This window comes from Scyliorhinus torazame, chromosome 16 (genome assembly GCF_047496885.1).
Source record: "Scyliorhinus torazame isolate Kashiwa2021f chromosome 16, sScyTor2.1, whole genome shotgun sequence".
Taxonomy (NCBI): Eukaryota; Metazoa; Chordata; class Chondrichthyes; order Carcharhiniformes; family Scyliorhinidae; genus Scyliorhinus; species Scyliorhinus torazame.
In genome coordinates this window covers 14589016-14613509 of record NC_092722.1, presented here as the reverse complement: position 1 = coordinate 14613509, position 24494 = coordinate 14589016, and the positions used below count along the sequence as shown (strand labels likewise).

Here is a 24494-nt window from a genome sequence, read left to right as displayed (position 1 = left end):
CACCTCAACTTAGATAAACATTTTTCCTTAGATATCTTTTTTCCCTTTCATCTCTGATTCCATTGTCCTCAAACATCTCTGAACTGAGCTTTTCCAAAGATAAGAATCCTTCATGTTTTCCTATTTTGTCACTACTTTCAGGTAAAAAAAAATATTTTCCCTGTTTACTTAAGAAACCTTTGCAAGTTGCAAAAATTGCTTGTCACTTTGAAATTCAACAACTCAAATGTCGAATCCCGACTTATCACATAGTTCAAATTTAAAATCCACTCTGTTACCTGTAAATTCAACCTCACCATAACATCTCAATACAAACGTATGAACCCCCTGGCCATGGGTCACTGTCTGTGTGGAGTTTGCACATTCTCCCCGTGTCTGCGTGGGTTTCACCCCCATAATACAAAGATGTGCAGGGTAGGTGGATGGGCCACGCTAAATTGAACCTCATATCTTTATCCTTTTATCACTCAGCCCTCACAGGCTAGCTGTCTCTATTAACCTTCCCCCAGTTTAATTAATCATGGACATGCACATACACATAGCCTTCTGTCTAGAATACCGCCATAGTTCCAAAAATAGTTTTAAAAAAGGTAACATCCATCATCACAAATGAGTAGAGAGAGGTAGAGATCATACTTGCAGTATGATCATACTTCCACCAGACTGCCTTGATCCACTGCAATTTGCATACCGCCTCAAACGGCACACAGCAGACACCATCTCCCTGGCACTCCACTCATCCCTGCAGCATCTCGACAACAAAGACTCCTACGTCAGACTCCGATTGATTGACTACAGCTCCGCCTTCAACACCATAATCCCAGCCAAGCTCATATTAAAGCTCCAAAACCTGGGACTTGGCTCCTCCCTCTGCAACTGGATCCTCGACTTCCTGACCCATAGACCACAATCAGTAAGGATAAACGACACCTCCTCCATGATAGTTCTCAATACTGGGGCCCCGCAAGGCTGTGTACGTAACCCCCTACTACACTCCTTATACACACATGACTGTGGCAAAATTTGGCTCCAACTTCAATTACAAATTTGCTGATGACACAGTTGGTTGGCTCTCAAATAACGATGATTCAGAGTACAGGAGGGAGATAGAGAACCTAGTGACATGGTGCAACAACAACAATCTCTCCCTCAATGTCAGCAAAACTAATGTCATCAACTTCAGGAAGCGAAGTGTCGAGGTGGAGATGGTTGACAGCTTCAAATTTCTAGGTGTAAACATCACAACAATCTGTCCTGGTCCACCCACGCTGATGCTATGACCAACAAAGCACAACAGCGCCTATACTTCCTCAGGAAATTTGGCATGCCCATGTTGACATTCACCAATTTTTACAGATGCGCCATAGAAAGCATCCTATCGGGCTGCATCACAGCCTGGTATGGCAACTGCCCGGCCCAAGACCGCAAGAAACGTCAGAGAGTCGTGACCACAGCCCAATCTTTCACGCAAACCTGCCTCCCATCCATTGATTCTGTCACCATCTTCCCACTGCTTTGCGTAAGCATAATCAAAGACCTCTCCTGCCCAGGTTATTCTCTCTTCCAACCTCTTCCGTTGGACAGAAGATACAAAAGTCTGAAAACACGCGCCAACAGATTCAAAATCAGCTTCTTCCCCGCTGTTACCAGACTCCTGAATGCCACTCGTGTGGACTGAACTGATCTCTCTACAAACCTTCTCTACCTTTGCAGCTCTACGTTCAGTATGCTTCATCCGATGTCTATGTCCATGTGTTTGGATTGTGTATTTATCGTACGTCCTATGTTTTTCATGTATGGAACGATCTGTCCGGACTGTACGCAGAACAATACTTTCACTGTACCTCGGTACATGTGACAATAATTCTAAATCTAATCTAATCTAGAGGTCTTGAGAGGTTTAGGGAAGGAATTTCAGAGTTAGTTGGCACCATCAGCAAAGATGGAGTGATAAAAATTGTGAATGCAGAGATCGCGGACGCAGAAGATGGAACTAATTTTAAAAGAGCAAGAAACACACAGCCCCAGCCGAATGTGGGCTGTGGTTTATATTTTATTTACTAATCTCCGTGGATGGAGCTAAGACTAGCAGTCTTGAGTAAATATTTTGATCCGCTAACTATTAATCACGGCCAAGGGGAGACAAAATTCTGTTTATTGGCCTCTAAATGATGGCTACATTTCAAAGTTAACAAGAAACTTTTTTAAAAAATCAAAATAAGCTTCAGAAAGTGTGAGAATGGCCCTTGGTTACTATTATGTGGCCCACAGTCAGATCACCAACAACTTAAAAATTGGTTTACATTTGCTGGCTTTGTATTGACGCATATCCAAAACTAAAGTTTTCACCAGACTATGAAACACACTAGAGATATGATAACAATGAAAAAACATTTACCAAGGGGATCCCTCAGCGTATTGGATTATCTTACCTTCATGCATCTATACCACAGGTTCAGCTTTTAAAGAAGGATTTATAGGGCTCAATGAGGATGCTGTGTCACTGTCAATCACTTGACATTTGTAATTCATTGTACTTAACTCCAGAGTGCTCCTCTCTGAAAGATCATTTGTAATTCATTCTTATCCAAGGTCGGTTAATGGTTACAGCTCAAAACAGCAGATAAAACTCCTTATTTATGTACACTACGCCCTTCTAAGGAACAGGGAACTTGCTTCCAAAATTCTTGTTGCTACCACAAAAGCATGAGTAAAAGGTACTCCACAGTTAAAGGGCCTTATCATCACATAGCACTTTGGTCCAATAGAAACAACCCGTTATGTGGGAAAGTACAGGCCTTATTATGGAATAATCTGTCTGGACTGCAGGCAGAACAAAACTTTTCACTGTACCCCGGTACACGTGACAATAAACAAATCCCAATCCACTCTGCCCCATCCTTTCCCGGTAGTCCTGTAAAATGTTATCCTTCAAGGATTTCTCCAATCCTTTTTGCAAACTTATTATTGGACTGCTTCCAGGGCCTTTCAGACAGTGCATTCACGATCATTTTTTCTAATTTTTAAAAAAAATAATTGATGGGGTGGAGGCGTGGGTTTAAGTAAGATGCTCTTTCCGGGGGCCGATGCAGACTCGGTGGGTTGGTGGCCTCTTTCTGTACTGTAAATTCTATGATTCTATGAGAGTACCCAATTGTTTTTTTCTAATTGAGGGGCAATTTAGCATGGCCAATTAACAAACATAACATTTTGCTGTATGTAAAAGAATCTCCTCCCTGGCTATTTTGTCATCCGCTTTCACGAACATTTTGCAATCACATCAAGAACAAAGTTCTATCTTCTGGAGGGAGAGATGCCATTCGGGTTTCTCATCTACATGGCCAGAGCTTATACCTGAATTTAAACAGGATACTCAAATTGATCTGATCACAAACATGGGCCGGGATTTTCCTGTTGTTCCTGCCGATGGGCTATTCTGGTCCCGGTGGTAGACTTCGTCAGGACTGGAAGATCAATGGTTCGTTGTATCTGCCATGGAAAAACCTGCCATGGGCAGGGGGCAGGCTGGAAAACCTCAGCCACAGACACGTTCCAATCAGGGCAGCTGGATAATGATCAGGAGTGGGAACGATGATGGAAACTTTGCCTATGGTGTCCCTGCAAGACAAGCCAACTTATCACAGCTGGGACCAAAGTCTACTGGGTACATAAGGCTCAGTTGCACACGTGTAACTGCCTTTATCAACTAAACTATCTTAATCTTGATTGCCATTCAAACTGTGACTGAATTGGGACTAAATTTGCAGTATCATACACACTTGTTTTGTATAATCTATATATAGATCATACCAAGAGCTCTTGAAGATCTATTCTTGGGATCTGGACATCAATTGAAAAAGCCAGGATCTATTGTGCATCACTAGTTGCTTTGTTTATGATACAGTTCACTTTGTCATATGAGAAAACTATTGAGAGCCAACCATGTTGCCCAAAGACCAGGGCAAGCTTGGTTGTTGTTGAAAGAACTGAATTAAAATTCTGAAAACTGCTTTGGTGGGATTTGAACTCAGATGCTCTGGATTATTAGCCAGTAGTGTAACCGTTATGCTACTGCACCCAATGTACCGTCAAAGTCATCTTTGGTTCAATTCAAATACACCGATACTTAACTAACTGGATAACTGAAGAAGAATTAAAAATACAGTCACCTTGAAATTTTGATCAATCATAATGTCAAAACCCAGAAGGTCAAAGTAGCCCAGTTGACGGCCAAGTCTGGCCTTGGTGGCAATGAAACACTGGGTCATGATCTGTTGCACTCTCTTCTGCAAGAAAACATTAAAGATATTAATTACCTTTGCAGTCAGATGATTCTTTGTTGCACAGTCTATAATGTTGTTTTCATTTGAAGGATGACATTCCTATAGCTCCCTATACATTCCCTCTACAGTACTTGTTTCCCTCCTTTTGATTCCATATCTGTCAGTTCAAAGTTTACTCTGTCAAGCGATGAAGAGCCTAATCCATTTCTATAATGTGGCTCCATTTCTAATGCACTGGGTTCACATTGCCTGGGACCATTTCACACCTCACCAAAGCCCAGCGAGGAGACCAAATTAACATTGCTTCACTCAAATGAATCTGAACATTCAGTATAATGCAGGGCCAGTGATAATCCATTGATCACTGATAGCCCACTGGCCAGTTATAACCCACTCGCCACTGATGACCCATCAGTTGAACAATGTCAATATTTATCTGTCTACACAAAACCAGGGATGCGTTCCTGGCAAGTTTAGGCTTCTGGTTGAATTGTCTGGGCACTTGTTTTGAGGACAACATTTCTTGTCAATAATAGTGATGCTCAATTGATACTCAACATGCTAGAAGTTGGGCAAAAACAACATCAATCTCAATCACCATGAATCACAAAAAATAAACATGCCGACCAGGATTCACTGTCAGATTGGATTCTTTAGGTAAGAATTGGATTAGTTACCAATGTATGTTTCCAAAGCTCTTGGGGCTAAAGGGATCAAGGGATAGGAGGAAAAGGCGGGATGAGCGTATTGAATTTGATGATCAGCCATGATCATAATGAATGGCGGAGCAGGCTCGAAGGGCCGAATGGCCTCCAGCTGCTTCTACTTTATATGCATGTTACAAGCATGGAAATATATAGGCTGGTCCAAAACAATTTGCTAAAAAGTAAAAGCAGTTTAGTTTCATTGAATTGATAGTTGGCAGGTTGATTAGATCATTGTAATCAGTGCATCAGCAAAGGAATGATAGGATGGGGAGTTAGTGGAAGTCAGAATACTGCATTTTAAGAGATGGAAATAGAAATTGCTGGACATATTCAACAGGACTGGCAGCATCCATGAAGACAGAAAAGGACCTAATGGTTTAGGTCATGACCTTTCATCCAAACTCATTACTTGTAATGTTAACTCAGATTCTGTCTCCATGGCACTTGGTGTCAGACATGAGCTCCCATGAGGTTATCACCATTACTGGCTGTCTCACCATCTGATTCGCCAGCCTCACACCTCAGCATCTCACCACTAACAAGGTGGTAAAAGAGGGGGTAGGGTGGCATTGTTAGTCAAGGACAGTATTACGGTGGCAGAAAGGATGTTTGATGAGGACTCGTCTACTGAGGTAATATGGGCTGAGGTTAGAAACAGGAAAGGAGAGGTCACCCTGTTCGGGGTTTTCTATAGGCCTCCAAAAAGTTCCAGAGATGTAGAGGAAAGGATTGCAAATCTGATTCTGGATAGGACCGAAAGCAACAGGATAGTTGTTATGGGGGACTTTAACTTTCCAAATATTGACTGGAAACGCTATAGTTTGAGTACTTTAGATGGGTCTGTTTTTGTCCAATGTGTGCAGGAAGGTTTCCTGACACAGTATGTAGATAGGCCAACGAGAGGCGAGGCCATATTGGATTTAGTACTGCGTAATGAACCAGGACAGGCGTTAGATTTGGAGGTAGGTGAGCACTTTGGTGATAGTAACCACAATTTGATTACGTTTACTTTCGTGATGGAAAGGGATAGGTATATACCACAGGGCAAGAGTTATATCTGGGGTAAAGGCAATTATGATGCGATGAGGCAAGACTTAGGATGCATCGGATGGAGAGGAAAACTGCAGGGGATGGGCACAATGGAAATGTGGAGCTTGTTCAAGGAACAGCTCCTGCGTGTCCTTGATAAGTATGTACCTGTCAGGCAGGGAGGAAGTGGTCGAGCGAGGGAACCGTGGTTTACTAAAGCAGTCGAAACACTTGTCAAGAAGAAGAAGGAGGCTTATGTAAAGATGAGACATGAAGGTTCAGTTAGGGCGCTCAAGGGTTACAAGTTAGCTAGGAAGGACTTAAAGAGAGAGCTAAGAAGAGCCAGGAGGGGACATGAGAAGGCTTTGGCAGGTAGGATCAAGTATAACCCTAAAGCCTTCTATAGATATGTCAGGAATAAAAGAATGACTAGGGTAAGAGTAGGGCCAGTCAAGGACAGTAGTGGGAAGTTGTGCTTGGAGTCCGAGGAGATAGGAGAAGTGCTAAATGAATATTTTTCGTCAGTATTCACACAGGAAAAAGACAATGTTGTCGAGGAGAATACTGAGATTCAGGCTACTAGACTAGAAGGGCTTGAGGTTCATCAGGAGGAGGTGTTAGCAATTCTGGAAAGTGTGAAAATAGATAAGTCCCCTGGGCCGGATGGGATTTATCCTAGGATTCTCTGGGAAGCGAGGGAGGAGATTGCTGAGCCTTTGACTTTGATCTTTAAGTCATCTTTGTCTACAGGAATAGTGCCAGAAGACTGGAGGATGGCAAATGTTGTCCCTTTGTTTAACTATAGACCAGTGAGCCTTACTTCTGTTGTGGGCAAAGTCTTGGAAAGGTTTATAAGAGATAGGATGTATAATCATCTGGAAAGGAATAATTTGATTAGACATAGTCAACACGGTTTCGTGAAGGGTAGGTCGTGCCTCACAAACATTATTGAGTTCTTTGAGAAGGTGACCAAACAGGTGGATGAGGGTAAAGCAGTTGATGTGGTGTATATGGATTTCAGTAAAGCGTTTGATAAGGTTCCCCATGGTAGGCTACTGCAGAAAATACGGAGGCATGGGATTCAGGGTGATTTAGCAGTTTGGATCAGAAATTGGCTAGCTGGAAGAAGACAAAGGGTGGTGGTTGATGGGAAATGTTCACACTGGAGTCCAGTTAGTAGTGGTGTACCACAAGGATCTGTTTTGGGGCCACTGCTGTTTGTCATTTTTATAAATGACCTGGAGGAGGGAGTAGAAGGATGGGTGAGTAAATTTGCAGATGACACTAAAGGCGGTGGAGTTGTGGACAGTGCGGAAGGATGTTACAAGTTACAGAGGGACATAGATAAGCTGCAGCGCTGGGCTGAGAGGTGGCAAATGGAGTTTAATGCAGAAAAGTGTGAGGTGATTCATTTTGGAAGGAATAACAGGAAGACAGAGTACTGGGCTAATGGTAAGATTCTTGGCAGTGTGGATGAGCAGAGAGATCTCGGTGTCCATGTACATAGATCCCTGAAAGTTGCCACCCAGGTTGAGAGGGTTGTTAAGAAGGCGTACGGTATGTTAGCTTTTACTGGTAGAGGGATTGAGTTTCGGAGCCATGAGTTCATGTTGCAGCTGTACAAAACTCTGGTGCGGCCACATTTGGAGTATTGCGTGCAATTCTGGTCGCCGCATTATAGGAAGGATGTGGTAGCATTGGAAAGGGTGCAGAGGAGATTTACCAGAATGTTGCCTGGTATGGAGGGAAGATCTTATGAGAAAAGGCTGAGGGACTTGAGGCTGTTTTCGTTAGAGAGAAGAAGGTTAAGAGGTGACTTACTTGAGGCATACAAGATGATCAGAGGATTGGATAGGGTGGACAGTGAGAGCATTTTTCCACGGATGGTGATGTCTAGCACGAGGGGACATAGCTTTAAATTGAAGGGAGATAGATATAAGACAGATGTCAGAGGTAGGTTCTTTACTCAGAGAGTAGTAAGGGCGTGGAATGCCCTGCCTGCAACAGTAGTGGACTCGCCAACACTAAGGGCATTCAAATGGTCATTGGATAGACATATGGACGATAAGGGAATAGTGTAGATGGGCTTTAGAGTGGTTTCACAGGTCGGCGCAACATCGAGGGTCGAAGGGCCTGTACTGCGCTGTAATGTTCCATGTCTAACAAGGGGGAGCTGCTTTTAAACGCTCCGTCACCACTCACTCCAGTCAAGCATGGCGACGCACAGAGCATGCTCCTCGCTTTGGCGATCCCGACTTGGCCAGGTTACTTGGTTCTGAGGCTTCGCGAGGATCCTGTTTCCCCTGGGGTCGGAGGACCAGCAGCAGGGTGGCCAATACCACCTGGGAGGCAGTGGTAGCGGCTGTCAGTGCGGGCAGCATGACCAGGAGGACCAGTGTCCAGTGTAGGAAAAAAAACCAACATCCTCCACCGAGCTGCAAGGGTAAGTTACCACCTCTATCCTGGCATCAGTTCCGCCGGCCACCCCTCAAATTTCCAATCCCACTCCATCCACAAATCACTGGCTGACACTGCACACCCTCCCCACATCCAATCTTCGTGCTTGTTCCTCAGCACTCCCTGGCACCCACCACCACAACCACTTTATGCCCAGTTGCGGTGCCAACACATGCCACCTGCCATTGACACCCCCTTATAGTCCATCAAGCGCACAGCTCACACAGCCATCTCTTTGGCCCAGCAGGAAAAGATAGCCCATAATACGTGGGAAAGGGCCAAGTAGGGGGGGGAGCGTAGCAGTGATCCGAATCCTCACCCCCTATGAGAAACGGGCCCTGGAGATCACGGGGTTGACGGAGAAGAGAGCATTCACCGACAGTGAGGTAGGCCTGTCCCACAGAGGTGAGGATCCACTGCTCCTTCACCCAGATGACCTGTCTCGAGTGAGTTGGCACTGAAGGACATGTTCCAGATGCAGGTGGACATTGCCTAGGCAATGCAGAGCTTGGCCCCGTTACCGAGGAGCATCGTTAAGGGCGTCAACACCATGGTGCAGTCAACGGGGATTCACTGGGACTGCCAGATGACGCAGAGGCGTCTGGAGCTCACTCCAGCTGTCCCTCCATCCCACGGAGCCCCCAGGGTCCTACGGGCACCGTCAAGGAGGAGGAAGCGCTGGAGGCCAATCCGGGGCCTGCCTCCATGGAAACGATGGTGCTCTCCAGTTCTGCCGAAGCTCCCCCTCCTGACACCGGCCCAACTCAAGGGCAGTGGGCAGAACAGAGTGGCACGGCGATGCCAATGACACTGGTAGGTCGGCTGGGGCCTTCAGGCTTCAGACCCTCCAGAGGATGTCTGCCAAGGGCATGAAAAGCAGCAGGCTGCCTACAGCTCAGATGTACATCCTGGGGACAGATCTGACGTTGCAGGAGGCAACATAAGATCAAGAAGATTGAGGATCACTGTAGTTAGGGGGAATGGAAATGCCCAGTGATCACAATTAAAACATGTTACGCCTGATACATGTGAAGCCTCTGTCATGTTAACCTTCACAGTGGGCCTGCCAGCACCCCTATCCTCTGTTGTCCTTCACACCCCCCAACCCCAGGGCACAGTGGCCCAAGATCACATGCCCCCGATGCAGACCCTGTTCAGGTGATGGGTGTGAGCGGCTGTCAGCGGAAAGACAGGAGTCAGACTCTGGTATAGACTGATGAGCACCAGAGCTAACCTCACAGCAAGTGACCATCACTCCCCTGTGTATACTGACCTGCTGACGGTGCCGACACAGGCACATCACCCTAGGGTGATGTCACACAGACCCTGCAAGGGTGGAACAGGGTAGTCGAGAGGAAGGTGTGGAGGGGGCCGGGAATGATAGGGGGGAAGAGGAATAGGGGGAAGGAAGGGAAATCGGGGGGGGAAGAGGGGGGATCTGATGGGCAAAGACTTGTCCTATGAGAAGCAGGTGAGGGTCTCCCTGGTTCTCCGGGATGCCAGACCCTCACCACCGCCTGTCCTCCACCCTCCGGCTCCGCCTTGGGGTTGTCAACCATCCCCTCCTGGTCCAGCTCCTCCTCCTCCAGCATGTTGCCCCACTGCAGTTCCAGGTTGTGGAGGGCACAGCAGATCACACAACGCGGGAGAACCTCTGGAGGGTGTACTGCAGGGCACCAGCAGAGTGGTCCAGGAACCACATTTTGAGCAGTCCGATGCACCGCTCAATGATAGCACGGGTGGCAACTTGAGCCTGGTAATATTGGTTCTCCGCCTTGGTCTCTGATCTGCGCACAGGCGTCATCAGCAAGGACAACAGCAAGTACCTCTTAACCCCAAGAGCCAACCCGTCATCCTGCGGTGGTCCTCAAAGATGTTGGGGATCTCCGAGAGGCCCGGGGTGTAGCTCCCATGCACGTTCCCTGGGAAGCAACATACATGTGCATGATCCGGAGGTGGTGGTCGCACACACGTTGAACATTCAGGGAGTGGAAGCCCTTGCTGTTAATGAAGAGCACGCCCTGATGGCCCTGTGCTTGCAAGGCGACATGCGTGCCATCAATTACCGCTGGACCTGGGGTATCCCAGCAACGGTGGAGAATCCTGTAGTCCTGACATTTTGGTGGGCTTGAAAGTTGATATATTCTGCTGCCCGGGCATACAGGGCATTCGTGACCTCACGGATGCACTTGTGGACTGTAGCTTTTGAAATGTGCAGAAGTCCCCGCTCGAGTGCTGGAATGAAACGGTTGCATAAATGTTCAGGGCTGCAGTGATCTTCACGGCCACCGGGAGTGGGTGTCCTCCTCCTCCATGGGATTCCAGGTCTGCAAGGACATGGCACACTGTCTCTTTGTTGAGATGGAGTCTCTTGCAGCACATGCTGTCTGTCATCTCCTCGAAAGGTCAACAGTGCCTATACGCCTTGGGCGTCCCCCCTCTGGTTTCCTCCTTGGCCTTGATGGGCGGCCGGGTCTTCAGGGTGCGCGGCGCCCCTCTGCACATGTGGTACTGCCTCCAGCCTGTGTCAACGCTGCTACCTTCTATAGTGTCTGGTTGGCTGGGCTGTCACCAGCAGCACAAGGACATCCTCTGCAGGATCAACACCACCAACCATTTTGGTATCTGTAAAGAATTGGAGAAGGAGAGAGACCAACAATCAGTTGGGGAACCCTCAAATCCCCCAAGCCTGCCCACCCTTATGTGTCCCTCCTTCTCTCAGAGTGCCAACCACAAGGCAGATGTGCTGGAAAACCTCGCTCCACCCACTCACCCCCGGCCACATCAGGAGCCGGTAGACCCCAGACCCCTGCCGGAAACATTCGGGAGACCATGCTCAGGTGCCCTCCCCTGATCCACACACTCACCTTTTGTTTGCGAGGATGTCCCCAGTGCTGAAGCCCAGCTCTTGAGTGTTTGATTGTCGGCTGCTGCCTCTATGGTGTGTGTGTGATATGTGGAATATTATGTAGTTGATTTTCAATCTTTGTTAATGTCGGCCGTTTTGGCCAAAGAATATTGCTCAAGTGGCTTCTCGTGGGTACAGGTGCCATGTCTCAGACGACGATTATCGCATCGCATTTCAATCAAACTTTGGAGCTTTCGCAGAATGCTGATGATTTTGTTGCTGGTGTGGCGAGTGCTGCGTGTAACTGGCACGTCACCGCGGGTTAAACACGCTGGAAGTCAAGGGAATTCAATGGCACCTTGAGCGCCGGTGGAATATGTGGATGCCAGGATTTGGTTCCGGTGAGATTGGGCCGTGTGGCAGTGGCTACACAGCTGCGGCTCCTGGACGGAGAATGGCTCTGATACGTAGAACGGCCAACAAGTAACACATTGATGAAATGATCATTTCTGAATGACCTACTCCAGCTCCTAGATCCACACTCTAATCGATTGTAAAAAAAAAGGTCTGTGCAGAAATTAAGGAATCCAAAAGTTTCAGTCAATAAGAATTCCTGCAAATACCGAAGAAACATTTATCGCTTCAGGTTTGGGGAGATGGAATAAACCTTTTTAATTGCGGATCTGATTATAATTTTTTTTTAAATGTATCGCTCCCCTAAAGACAGTGTGGATTGAACTTTGCAGAACTGCAAAGGCCTCGGAGTGATCCTTGGGCTGTTCTGGCTGATTTGATGGCGACTAAGAGAACATTGGGGGCATCGCAATTGACCTCACTGGCCCAAGGTCAATAAGGAGAGAGTGAAAAGGTCGTGGGTCTTTTGCTGGTCCATATAACCACTCGCAGCACGAAAAAGGCTTTCACCCATGTCGATATTGCTTCTTTTACAAATCACACTACATCTGTAAACCATTTATCGGGAAAGATTTTGTTGCATAGAATTTTGACCTAAGCTTATTCTATGATGGACACTCTCTATTTCAAATCAGGTTCTGAGCTCTGATGGTTTGTGATCATGTTTGTTAGGAAGCCTGTTAACCTGAACAAATATACTGTAATCAAAATGTCACTATGGTAACACAGGGACATCATGCGATCTTTAATCAGTAGGCCTGTGTATCTCAATCCTCCAGTGGTAAGAGGCCTCTGACTGAGCCCCATTCTGTTAATTAAAAGCAGCATAAACTTACTGTAAAAACAGTGAAGACCCAGTCCCTGGGGAGATGTTTGGCTTCCATATACTTCTCATTAATATAGTCATTCAAGTGCTCCATGGACCAGACTGTGTCCTCCTTCATCTCACTGTACAGAGGATTCTTTTTCTGTATGAACTGCGGGTAAGAAAGTGCAGAGCTGCAATTAACGGAATAAAACTCCATCTCTCGAGGGTTGGGGGAGGGGAGCAGGTGGAGTGACACTCACCTCCTGAGATCACAGCAGGGGACAATTAAACGCAAAGTGAGCGATTCAGAGAAAAGGCAACTAACACATCTTCAGCGAGGAAGCTTTTTTAAAGACTTTAAACTGGATGCAGGGAAAATAATTTCTGAGGAGAAACCATTCACAAGTCACTAAGATTGAATTTCAGGCCTTAACGATGTTCATTCTGACTTGGTTAAGTCGAGTTCAACTGGGTTTTTAAAAAACTTAATGGCTTCTTAAACTTAATGGCTACAGATGTTGTCTCGGTTGGTGCGAGAAGCCAGAGGGATATGGCACTTGAGGGCATCGGGGACCCTTACCGACACCTTAAGGTCTGTGTTGTTGGCCAATGGTTATCTATAGAATCATAGAATGTACAGTGCAGAAGGAGGACATTCGGCCCATCGAGTCTGAACCAGCCCTTGGAAAGAGCACCCTACTTAAGCCCACACCTCCACCCTGTCCCCGTAACCCCACCTCACCTTTTTGGTCACTAAGGAGCAATTTAGCACCGAATCCACCGAACTTGCACATCTTTAGATTGTGGGAGGAAACCGGAGCATCCGGAGGAAACCCACGCCGACACGGGGAGAACGTGCAGACACCGCACAGACCGTGACCCAAGCCGGGAATCGATCCTGGGACCCCGGAGCTGTGATGCAACAGTGCTAACCACTGTGCCACCGTGCCGCCCTGAAAGCAGGCGGCATAGTTCTGCCATCTGTATTCCCCAGTTACTGCCCCGCCCAGCCGAGGAGTTTGACGACATGATGGCAAACGTGGGCAACGTGCCTCTGGTGCCATCTGACATCGTTGGTGTCCTTTTCCATTCAGCTGCACTGGAAGCAAACCCCAGAGTCTACAGGCACATGGCAGCACAGATGCTGCAGGTTAAGAGGTCGGACCTCACCCTGCGAGGGCCCTGGTAACCTTCGACAGCTGTTTGAAATCGGTGTGAATAGTACACAACAGCTGTATAACTGGAATGCTGCAGGTCCCCTGCCCCGTCCCCCGTCCCCCCTCTCACTCTTTGCTCTGTTATTGAAGCATCACACATTCTGGTAAAAGAAATAAGCACTGGGACAGCTGCAAACTGTCTCGGACCTCAATAAAATAGCCGTAGCTTTTGCTTATTTACGCATTTTTTTCAGTCCATGTCCAAGCATGGGAAATATCAGATCAAAGGTATTAACACATGACAATAATGCTGGTATATTATTGTGTACTATTGACTAGAATTATACCACAACTGAGAAGTTAGACATATCAGAGTGGGGGACTTTTAATCTTGACAAGAGAAGGCTGAGGTGGGGGGCGCGGGGCGGTGGATGGGGGGAGGGGCGGATTTCAATATTCGGAGAGGGTTTGATAGTGTTGATGTAGAGAAGGTGTCTTCACTTGTTGAGAGGCCGTAGCTAGAGGCTGTGAATATAAGGGGAGGGATTCTCCGGTCTCCCGGTCGTGTGTTTCCCGGCGGCACTCCGTTCACCGGCGGCGGGATTCTCTCTTCCCGCCGCGTGTCAATGGGATTTCCCACTGAAGCCACCCCACGCCGTCGGGAAATCCGCAGGCCGGGGTCGGGGGAATCCCAACGCCCGGAACATCATCACTAACTCACTGCCGAATTCCGCAGAAACATCTTTTGTGCAGAGAGTGGTGAGAATGTGGATCCTGCAGCTTCGGTGAAAAGCAGAAATTCTTTTAAGGGGAATCTAGATTCACATATGGGGTAGAAAGGAATAGGTTATGGTGATAGGTCTCGGTGAAGGAGGGTGAGAGGATGTCCGTGTGGAATATGGAGCATTTTCTGTGCTGCCCATTCTGTTTGATTCTGGGTGTTCATCCGTAGTGCAATATTGAAAACTAAAAAGGAGGTCCTACCAGTTCGCATGTCACCACTAACCTTCTTCAACCCAACAGTTCTTATACAAATAAGTCTTCATGATAGTTCAGAGAAAACCTTTAGATCTCTAAGCATGAACTATACCTCATTATACGGGGCAGCACAGTAGCATTGTGGATAGCACAATTGCTTCACAGCTCCAGGGTCCCAGGTTCGATTCCGGCTTGAGTCACTGTCTGTGCGGAGTCTGCACATCCTCCCCGTGTGTGTGTGTGGGTTTCCTCCGGGTGCTCCGGTTTCCTCCCACAGTCCAAAGATGTGCAGGTTAGGTGGATTGGCCATGATAAATTGCCCTTCGTGTCCAAAATTGCCCTTAGTGTTGGGTGGGGTTGCTGGGTTATGGGGATAGGATGGAGGTGTTGACCTTGGGTGGGGTGCTCTTTCCAAGAGCCGGTGCAGACTCGATGGGCCGAATGGCCTACTTCTGCACTGTAAATTCTATGATTACTGTCTAAGTATTTATATAATACCAGGAAATAACTCTTGGCATTGCGTTACTGAATACAATCTTTAATATATAAAATATTGTGACAGGCTTGGGAAAGAGATGTCGGAGCCTAATAGCTAGCTTGGACTGACAACAGGAAATATGGGTTATGGGCAGGAAGTGTGAGAATTTTAGTAATATATAGATATTAAAACTATTGCAGCTAGGGCGCACTTCCTGCAAATGTCACATTCCCTTTCTACAGCCGTCTGTGTCACACTTTGTTGATAGAGTTATAGATTCTCTGAATCAGTGTGAGCAATGTTGTGGGAGAGTTACTAATTAATCAACGTTAATGTCATAGCAATTTAGCACATTATTGTTAAATTGGTATTCGAGAATTAATTACTATAGATACAATCGCTGGATTCACTTGCACTCTTCCAAACTGGTTAACATTTTTGGGAAGTGACTCTTCAGTTGAGCTGTTTCAGAGAGCTTGGTCTGACACTGATATTGACAGTTTCAGTGACAGATTGCATACCGGCCTCGGGTGACTCAGTAAAACCAAGCACTGCTCAACCGTGTAGAAAACGGCCGCCGTTTCAGTCCCCTGTCTGTACTGAGTCAGCAATGTGACAGGGTGACATTAGGAATGCTGCAGTTAGCCAGTGTGCTGTATTTTCCACACACACACACCGAAACAGGAGATGTCAGTGTTGGCTCTTTGATGTTCAAGTCTGGCATTGAGCAATGTGGGGACAGTCTGCCTGAGGTCAGGTGCACAGTAAATCGACCCTGCCCAAACAAGTCTCAACCCCAGAATGAAAGCATATGACTGTGCATGCGGGAGATCTGAAACAAAAACAGAAAGTGCTGGGAAAACTCAGCAGGTCTGGCACCATCTGTGGAGAGAGAAACAGAGGTAACGCTTCGAACCCAATATGGCTGGAAGTCCAATAAGATTGGACTCAAAATGTTCACTCTGTCCCTCTCCACAGATGCTGCCAGACCTGCTGAGTTTTTCCAGCACTTCCTCTTTCCATTTAAGCCTTAACTCCATGCCTTACAGACATTTGATGGGTTGTGGAAAATAATATTAAAGTATTGGATAGATTTGTTTTATTGCAAGAAGATTCACTCGCCATCTGAGTTCCAAGCTGGTTAACATTTTTGGGAAGTGACCTTTGAGTTGAACCATTTCAGAATGCTTGGTCCGGCACGGATATTGACAGTCTGTTGCAATAATAAAATCTATCCAATATTATTTTCCACAACCAATTGGCACAAGATTGTTAATATTACTGAAAATCGATGAAGGGCCCGTGAAGGGTTAAATGCAGAAAAATAGATTCAATTCTGCCAGAGGTGGGTATTTTTAGCCCCCCTCTCAGGGGTTGCTGGGTAATTTACACAATGCTAATGAACACCTGCCTTGAATTCAGCTGGGTTGCCCGATCTCACCTGAGCAGGTTAAATCCCATGTGCACTGCTTACCTACGTGAACAAACAAGCAATAAAGAAACAACAATCTCCTCGAGATAGCTGCAGTCATGCATGCAGGATTCTGAAATGTTCAAGTCCAATCTATTTTATGCTTCTATGCAGCACGCAATTGCGTATGGTGGGACATGGCCTTAACACTTGCAAAAAATATCCTTGGATGTACCAGAACTTTGAGGAGGAGGAGAGAGAGTCAAGAACAAAAGGAACGGCAGCCTATTTAAAGGGTCAGGAGATCGGGATAAATATGCCCACCTTATGCCCATATTTCCTCATTCCCTTGATGTCACTTTTATTCAATTACTTTGCTTTTCCTTATACTTAATCTACTACAATGATCTATTCCCATGGCCCGGCAGGATAAACGATATTCCACACTCTCCCCTGCCTCAAACTGAGATGAAACCTTTTAGAACAGCTGGGGTATCCCCGAAATTCAAACTCTCAATCTCAGTGAAAATTGCTCACCGAACCCCACTTGAACAATTATCATTAGTATTTATCGGGCATTCGCTTTAAACATGAATGTCTCAGCTTTTGTTGAAGTCCATTTAATCTGTTTGTTCCTCTCACTATTGTCGAGAAATCTTTCAAACTTAATGTAACTCTGAAGGTGGCAAATAAAGAATCATCTTCAAGCTAACTGACAAATCTCGAGAGGTCAGTATGAAGCAATATTAAGACAGCACAGAAGCAGGCCATTCAACCCATTGTGTCTTTGTTATCTCTCAGTTAAGAGCTATTAATTCCTCCCACTTTTTCACGTAAACTGTAAATGTTTCCTTTCTAAATGTATATCCAAATTCTTCTTGAAGGCCACTGTTGAATCTGCTCCCACCATCTTTTCATGCAGTGCATTCTGCTTCATAACTATTCATATTAAACAAATTCTGACAATGTAAAGTTGAGAGCTGGGCTGCCCTGCCCTCAGCCAACATAAAATGGCACCCAAAAGCCAATTGTGCCAGTCCTCCCCACCTCTAATGGGGATAGCAAATGAAATAATCTGCCTCATGCACACTGCAAATGCTGTTTCCAAACACATGGGTTTCTCAGAAGGCAATAACGTGAAATAAATGAGAGATTAATCTTTTTAAAAAAATAAATTTAGAGTACCCAATTCATTTTTTACAATTAAGGGGCAATTTAGCGTGGCCAATCCACTTACCCTGCACATCTTTGGGTTGTGGGGGCGAAACTCACGCAAACACGGGGAGAATGTGCAAACTCCACACGGACAGTGGCGAAGAGCCGGGATCGAACCTGGGACCTCGGCGCCGTGAGGCAGCAGTGCTAACCACTGAGCCACCGTGCTGGTGATATTAATCCTGACTCAACTATTTTGAAATAAACAAAATGAAAGCTCTTCCCAGAAGTAGTGCTTATTACAGATGTTGTCAATTCAAGAACATGGGTTGAAATTGGACATGGGCATGGAGGGGGCGTGCCATGACTACGGAATGGAGGGCGACCAATGCACTAGTATTCAGGCCCCATTCATCCTACCTGATTGGTAAGGTGATCGGTCAGATCATCAGAATTCGGATTGTATTCATTGCAAGTCAGTTTGGCATAACCATGGCAGAAGAAAGTCACATAGGGCGAGGTGCAGGCGATCAGGAAGTAGGAGCGGACATCAAACTTTCTACCTTCTAGGAGCAAGGGCTGGGCAACATACCTATTTGAGTAAAATATACAGGCATTTTGGTACATTTCAACAGACAGACATTTCACTCACACTCTCTATCTAAAGAGGCATTATTCATATCATAATCAGTCATTATTCTATAACTCCACTTTGAGATTTGGTTCCCTCGATGGCATTTTTCACAAAGTTACATGTGTTAACTGGTTGGGCTGATGTGGTGGGTGTCTTCCTTCATATTTTCCTAGTTTTTCTTCACACTTTTGCTCTGCGGTTTTCCTCATTTCTCTCGATGCTCTGGTCAGTACATCACAAGTAATGGGGGGAAAAATTATTTCCTCTATTGTTTCATCCATTGGCCGAAAACATCCGTCCTTGTTCGCGGCAGGGATTTTCCGGTGCAGCTGGACTTTTGGCTGGAACGGCAAATTATCCGTTCCCGCTCACAACGGGTCCCGTCACGCCCATGATCGGAGAATCCCACCCAGTCTCTTCTTGGGGAGACTATCCGGGTGAAGGTCTCACTGTTAAAAAACAGAGACACTTTATACTCTTTTCATCCAACGACCACCTAGAACCAGGGAAGTTTTACAGCAGCAGTGAAGGCCATTCCGCCCATCATGCCTTATGGTAGCTCTTCGCAGGGCAACACGGTGGCACAGTGGTTAGCACTGCTGCCTCACGGCGCCGAGGTCCCAGGTTCGAACCCGGTTCTGGGTCACTGTCCGTGTGGAGTTTGCACACTCTCCCCGTGTTTGCATGGGTTTCGCCCCACAACCCGTGGACTGGGCACGCTAAATTGCCCCTGAATTGGAACAAAAGAATTGGACACTCTAAAAAAAAATGTTTTAAAATGGTAGCTCTTTGCTGGAACAATGCAAAGCTGACCCCACTCGTCCACCTCCTTCCCCTAGTCTTCTATGTTCCTCTATGGCCCAATATTTATCAACACTTTCCTTAAAAGATACAATGGCTCTGTGCTTTCATGCCTGTACTCCCTTTTCATAGATTATCATAGAATTTACAGTGCAGAAGGAGGCCATTCGGCCCATCGAGTCTGCACCGGCTCTTGGAAAGAGCACCTTACCCAAGGTCAACACCTCCACCCTATCCCCATAACCCAGTAACCCCACCCAACACTAAGGGCAATTTTGGACACTAACGGCAATTTATCATGGCCAATCCACCTAACCTGCACATCTTTGGACTGTGGGAGGAAACCGGAGCACCCGGAGGAAACCCACGCACACACGGGGAGGACGTGCAGACTCCGCACAAACAGTGACCCAAGCCGGAATCGAACCTGGGACCCTGGAGCTGTGAAGCAATTGTGCTATCCGCAATGCTAGAGTGCTGCCCTTTGAAAAGCGCAGCCACAGTTTTCCCATTGTGTCTTGTCCGGCTCCGTACAGGCTGCGCGCGAGGGGTGAATCACGGGAGAGCCTCAAATCGAGCTTCGTTCCGGCCGCTAAACCTCCCGTGTGGCACCCGGCTCCTGGCGCCTTCACTGAGCACCATTAGATAATGATGTTTAAATGAGACATTAGGCTCATTCCAATATCCCGACACCGGATTCACCCGGCGCCCAGGTGTCGATGCCGTGCCTGCGAGGCCTCAGCCAGGTGCCATTTAGTACTAGTTTCCACAATCGTGGGCCGGGTGTGGCGGAGCCCAGGAACATTGGCAGTGCCACCTGGGCACTGCCAGGGTGCCAGGTTGGCAGTACCAAAGTGCCCAGGTGACAGGTTGGCACTGCCAAGGGGCAGTGCCTGGGGACAAGCCCATGAAAGGGGTTGAGGGTGTAGTTTGAGGGGGCCACAGAAAGTTGGTGGGGTGAAGGCTGGGAAGGGGGGGGGGGGAAGTCCTGAATGCAGCATGCCCTGAAAGGGGGGGTGGTGCAGAGATCAGGACAGCCTTTCAAAATGGTGCCCTGATCTGTGAGGAAACGGCCCTGCTGGTGAGCTCAGCTCCCAGCTCCGGAAAACATTCAAAGTGTGGCTTCGACGGGAGAAATTCTCCGAGGCCCCAAAAAACGGCAAAGTGCCGTTGAATAGCAGTGTCAATCTCGGCATTGACACTGTCATGAAACACCCCGCCAAGCGTTCCCGAAACCGTACTTTTTCCAGTCCCCCTATGTCCAAACTTAGGCTCAAAGCCTAGTTTATAGGACAAAAATGTGAAAGCATTAAGGGAGCTTGTGCTCACTACATTGATGCACATTTGAACACCAATTACTTATTTAATTAAGGAATGGACCCACACCCAAATCAAATAGTGCTGCTTATTGACAAGAAGTACTTGCATAATTCATTAAATGCAACGTCTTCCGTATAATGTAATCAGGAGGAGGACATGACACACAATAGGCTCAATCCGTGTACAAAACAGGCGCGGCAAGAAAGGTGTGTTCCTTTCAGTTAGGTCCATTGCTGTATCTCCTAGCAACTGATTGTGTAACAAGACCACAACAATGCAGAAACTAAGGAAGTTACTGAGACTTATTGGAGCCTTCCTGAAATCTTCTTAAAGTGGTACTGCAACGTTTATGAGTGATTGTATTGCCGCAATTACTACAGAACTGATTATTGCTCAGGTATTCATACTCTCCTGTGAGCAGGTCTGGTGGATGGAAAGAGAGCAAGAGAAGGATGACGCACAATTGACACTGCACCTTCTAAGTTCCTCTCAGGGATGTCTGACACTTGTGTATACAGAGTCAGGGTCGCCTGTCTGGGCCGGGTCTGAAGAAGCTTGTCCTTAACGCTCCTTTACCACTGATGCATGACATTCCAATTTTCATACCAAATAAAGACTTAGTTCTATCATTATCCATGTACCACTCTCACCCCAAAAGATAAGGAGGTCCTGTCGCACAGTGGTAGCGCCCCCTACCTCTGGACCAGAAACTCCAGGTTCAAGTCCAATGCCAGCACTTGCTTCTCACAGAAGGAGCATTCATAACAGGGTTCAACTCCCAGGCTGAGTGAGCTCTCATAGCCTGGGAGTGAGACAGAAACACACACTCTCACCCGACTACACTCCAACACTTATCTTTATTTATTATTCAGTGTTTTTTGTTGCTCAGCAAGTTGTTTCTTTTCATACGCATATCTGATGTTGTGCCAAACTTTATCTTTCAAGATTTTGCTCATCAGCCCCTCGAGAGAGAGAGAGAGGGAACAATATTGAAATGTGACCCCCCCCCCCCCCACCAAGTGAAAAGGCCGGACAAGCCTGCTTGAAGACATTAGAGAACCAGATGTTTTTTTCTAATTGTGGTAGTCACCACTGTTGTATATATCACATATGAGATGTAATACGGTAAGGCTCCTGTACTTCAGGTACGGGGGTAGATCCCTGCCTGCTGGCTCCGCCCAGTAGGTGGAGTATAAATGTGTGTGCTCACCGGGCTACAGCCATTTCGGCAGCAGCTGCAGGAGGCTACACGTCTCTGCTTAATAAAGCCTCGATTACTCTCTACTCTCGTCTCGTCGTAATTGATAGTGCATCACTAATGGCCATCGATAATGGTCGCATGGTCACTATTACTAAAACTATCTTAGATTGTATTGATTAAATTTAAATTCCACCAGTTGCCATGGTGGGATTTGAACCCATCCCCCCACCCCCCATTCCCCACCCACCCCCCCCAAGTTTAGGCCTCTGAATGACTAGTCCCGTGGTATTACCGCCACGCCACCATCTCCCAAGTCACCTTTGCACTATTCTGTTAAGAGGAGATTTGTAGAAACGCATTCTGAAATAGGGATTCTCCGCCACACTTTCCAGCTTTTCACAGAAGGCCATCATATCTTCAAGAGTCCTCAGGAGGAAGATTCCTCTGCCCTGGCTTGATTCAGCAGGTTTCGATATCCACGTCTGGCCTTCTACATTAAAGAGGGAGGAACAGGAAATAAACACCAGCATGAGGAAGTGCTCACTAACTTTGCATATCAACAAGCGGTTAAATACACCCATCCTGTTCTGGTCAGCTCTTTCCATTGTTTTCTTTACTCCGCTCTGGGATGGCAGTGTTGCTGGTAAGGCCGGCATTTCTCGCCCATCCTAGTTCTCCTTGAACTAAGTGGCTTGCTAGGCCATTGAAGAGAGCGGATAAGAGTCAACCACATTACTGAGAGTCTGGAGTCATATGTAAGCCAGACAAATAAGCATAGCAGACTTCCCTAAAGGTCATGAGTGAACCAGACGGGTCTTCACAATAAATAGTAAGAGTTTCATGGGTAACCATTAGTGAGACCAGCTCTCTGTTCCAGATTTAGTGATTGAATTTTAATTCTACCAGTTGCCGTGGTGCGATTTGAACCTATGCCCCCAGAGCATTAACCTGGACCTCTGAACTACTAGTCCAGTCACAGTACATTTATTCCCCAGGAATGTCACTCAGAGTTGTCCAGGGGCAAATGTACTTCACATCTCCATCTGGATTAGTCCAGTTTGCCATCATTTGCAAAGGTGTTGATGGCTTGGGGTGATTGGAGGTGTAGTCATGCAAAAGCTGATTCCGATACCTGAAGCAGTAATTTTCCTCGGCTGATCCGGGGGGTATGAGGGTGAGGATACGTGGCTGACAGTGAAAAAGGTACCATACCTGATCACTACTCAGTTGTACGGTGCCTTAAGGAATTGTATTCCGACATGAGTCAGCAAATCCAGCAGCGGAAAAACATTCTGAAGCTTCTGGGGAAACAATGGATCTACCTTGCCTGATCCATATGTGTTAGCACAACAGCAGGTGACGCATTTACCTCAGTGGCCGGTTGGAAGTCAGGGGTGGCCCTTGGGAATGCTGTGATGTTCAGAGCAACAGCACTCCTGGCACCAGGTCAAACCTTTTTTTTAAATGTATTTTATCCCAAACTTATATAAAAGGTTACAAAACATAAACAATTCGGGGAGCGAACTCCCAAAACACAACTGTACAGTTTGTACAGATTTTTTTCTTTTTTCACCACCCTCCTCCACAACTTTGGTCTTCCTCCCCTCCATCAGCTCCGGCTTCTCTGATATCCCGAATCCCGCCACCAAAGCGTCCGGGTCCAACCCCCCCCACTATCCTTGTTAGTGCCGCGAACGTGCCCGCCCAGAATCCCGCCAACTTCTCGCAGCCCCAGAACATATGTGTGTGATTCGCTGGTCCCCGCCCACAGTTCTCTCACTCGTCTGCCACTCCCTGGAAGGACCCACTCGTTCTTGCCTGAATCATATTCATCCTATGTACCACCTTGAACTTTATCAGGCTCATCCTCGCGCACGAGGAGCTCGCATTTACCCTTCGTAGTGCCTCTCTCCATTCTCCCCAGTTTATCTCCCATCCCAGCTCCCCCTCCCACTTCTCATTAATCTTCACCACCTGCTCACCTCCCTGCTCTCCTAGCCACCCGTATATGCCTCCGATCCTGCCCTCCCCTTCCATGTCCAGAAGCAGCAGTCGCCCCACCAGAGTGTACCTCAGCAACCTGGAATTTTTCCAAATCTTCCACGCGAAGTCCCTTACCTGCAGTTATCGAAACTCACTTCCTCTTGGGAGCTCCACCCTCTCCTTCAGTTCCTCTATTCTGGCAAACTCCTCTTCCAGGTACAAATCCCTCACCTTAACCAGCCCCACTTCTCTCCACTTCCTGTACATAACGCCTATCTCCTTCTTTGATTTTAACGTGATTGGTGCCTGCGTTATCGTCTCCGGCAGCTCCCCCTTCTCCAACGCTTCATTAAAGGCCCCCAAAGAGATGTGGTGCCAGGTCAGTTGCAAACTCATTATAAATTTCTGCCGGGTAACCATCGGGCCCCGGGGCCTTCCCTAACGTCATACCCCTTATACTGTCCAATACCTCCCTCAGCTCCAGGGCCTCCTCCAGCGCCTGCCTCCTCTCTTCCTCCAACTGTGGAAACTCCAGTTCATCTAAAAACCGGTCCATGTCCCCCTCTTCACCCTGGAACTATGATGCAACTGTGCTAGCCACTGTGCTACCGTGCTGCCCTCCCCCTACCCACACACCCTACCCCTGTCCGTATCTTCAATATTTCTCTGACCGAGATAATCTTCCCCCGGACCACCGCTTTTAGTACTTCCCAAACTGTGGCCGCCGACACTTCCCCATTTTGGTTCAATTCTACCTCATCTCCAATCACAGCCCGCACTTTATCACAAAACCCTCTATCTGCCAACAACCCCGTATTGAGCTTTCACCC

The 24494-nt window shown here is 47.1% G+C and overlaps 1 protein-coding gene across 2 annotated transcripts in view; it reads right to left on the bottom strand.

Moving 5' to 3' along the window:
* The window catches only part of LOC140392592 (protein polyglycylase TTLL10-like), a 185823-nt gene that overhangs the window by 19895 nt on the left and 141434 nt on the right, over nt 1-24494 (bottom strand). For both annotated transcript variants that reach the window (XM_072477989.1, XM_072477990.1), the window contains 4 exons: nt 22000-22171; nt 18146-18317; nt 12575-12715; nt 4170-4286 (listed from right to left, as the gene is read on the bottom strand). In XM_072477989.1, the coding sequence (XP_072334090.1) occupies nt 4170-4286; nt 12575-12715; nt 18146-18317; nt 22000-22171 (602 nt within the window). The remainder of the gene's footprint in view (nt 1-4169; nt 4287-12574; nt 12716-18145; nt 18318-21999; nt 22172-24494) is intronic.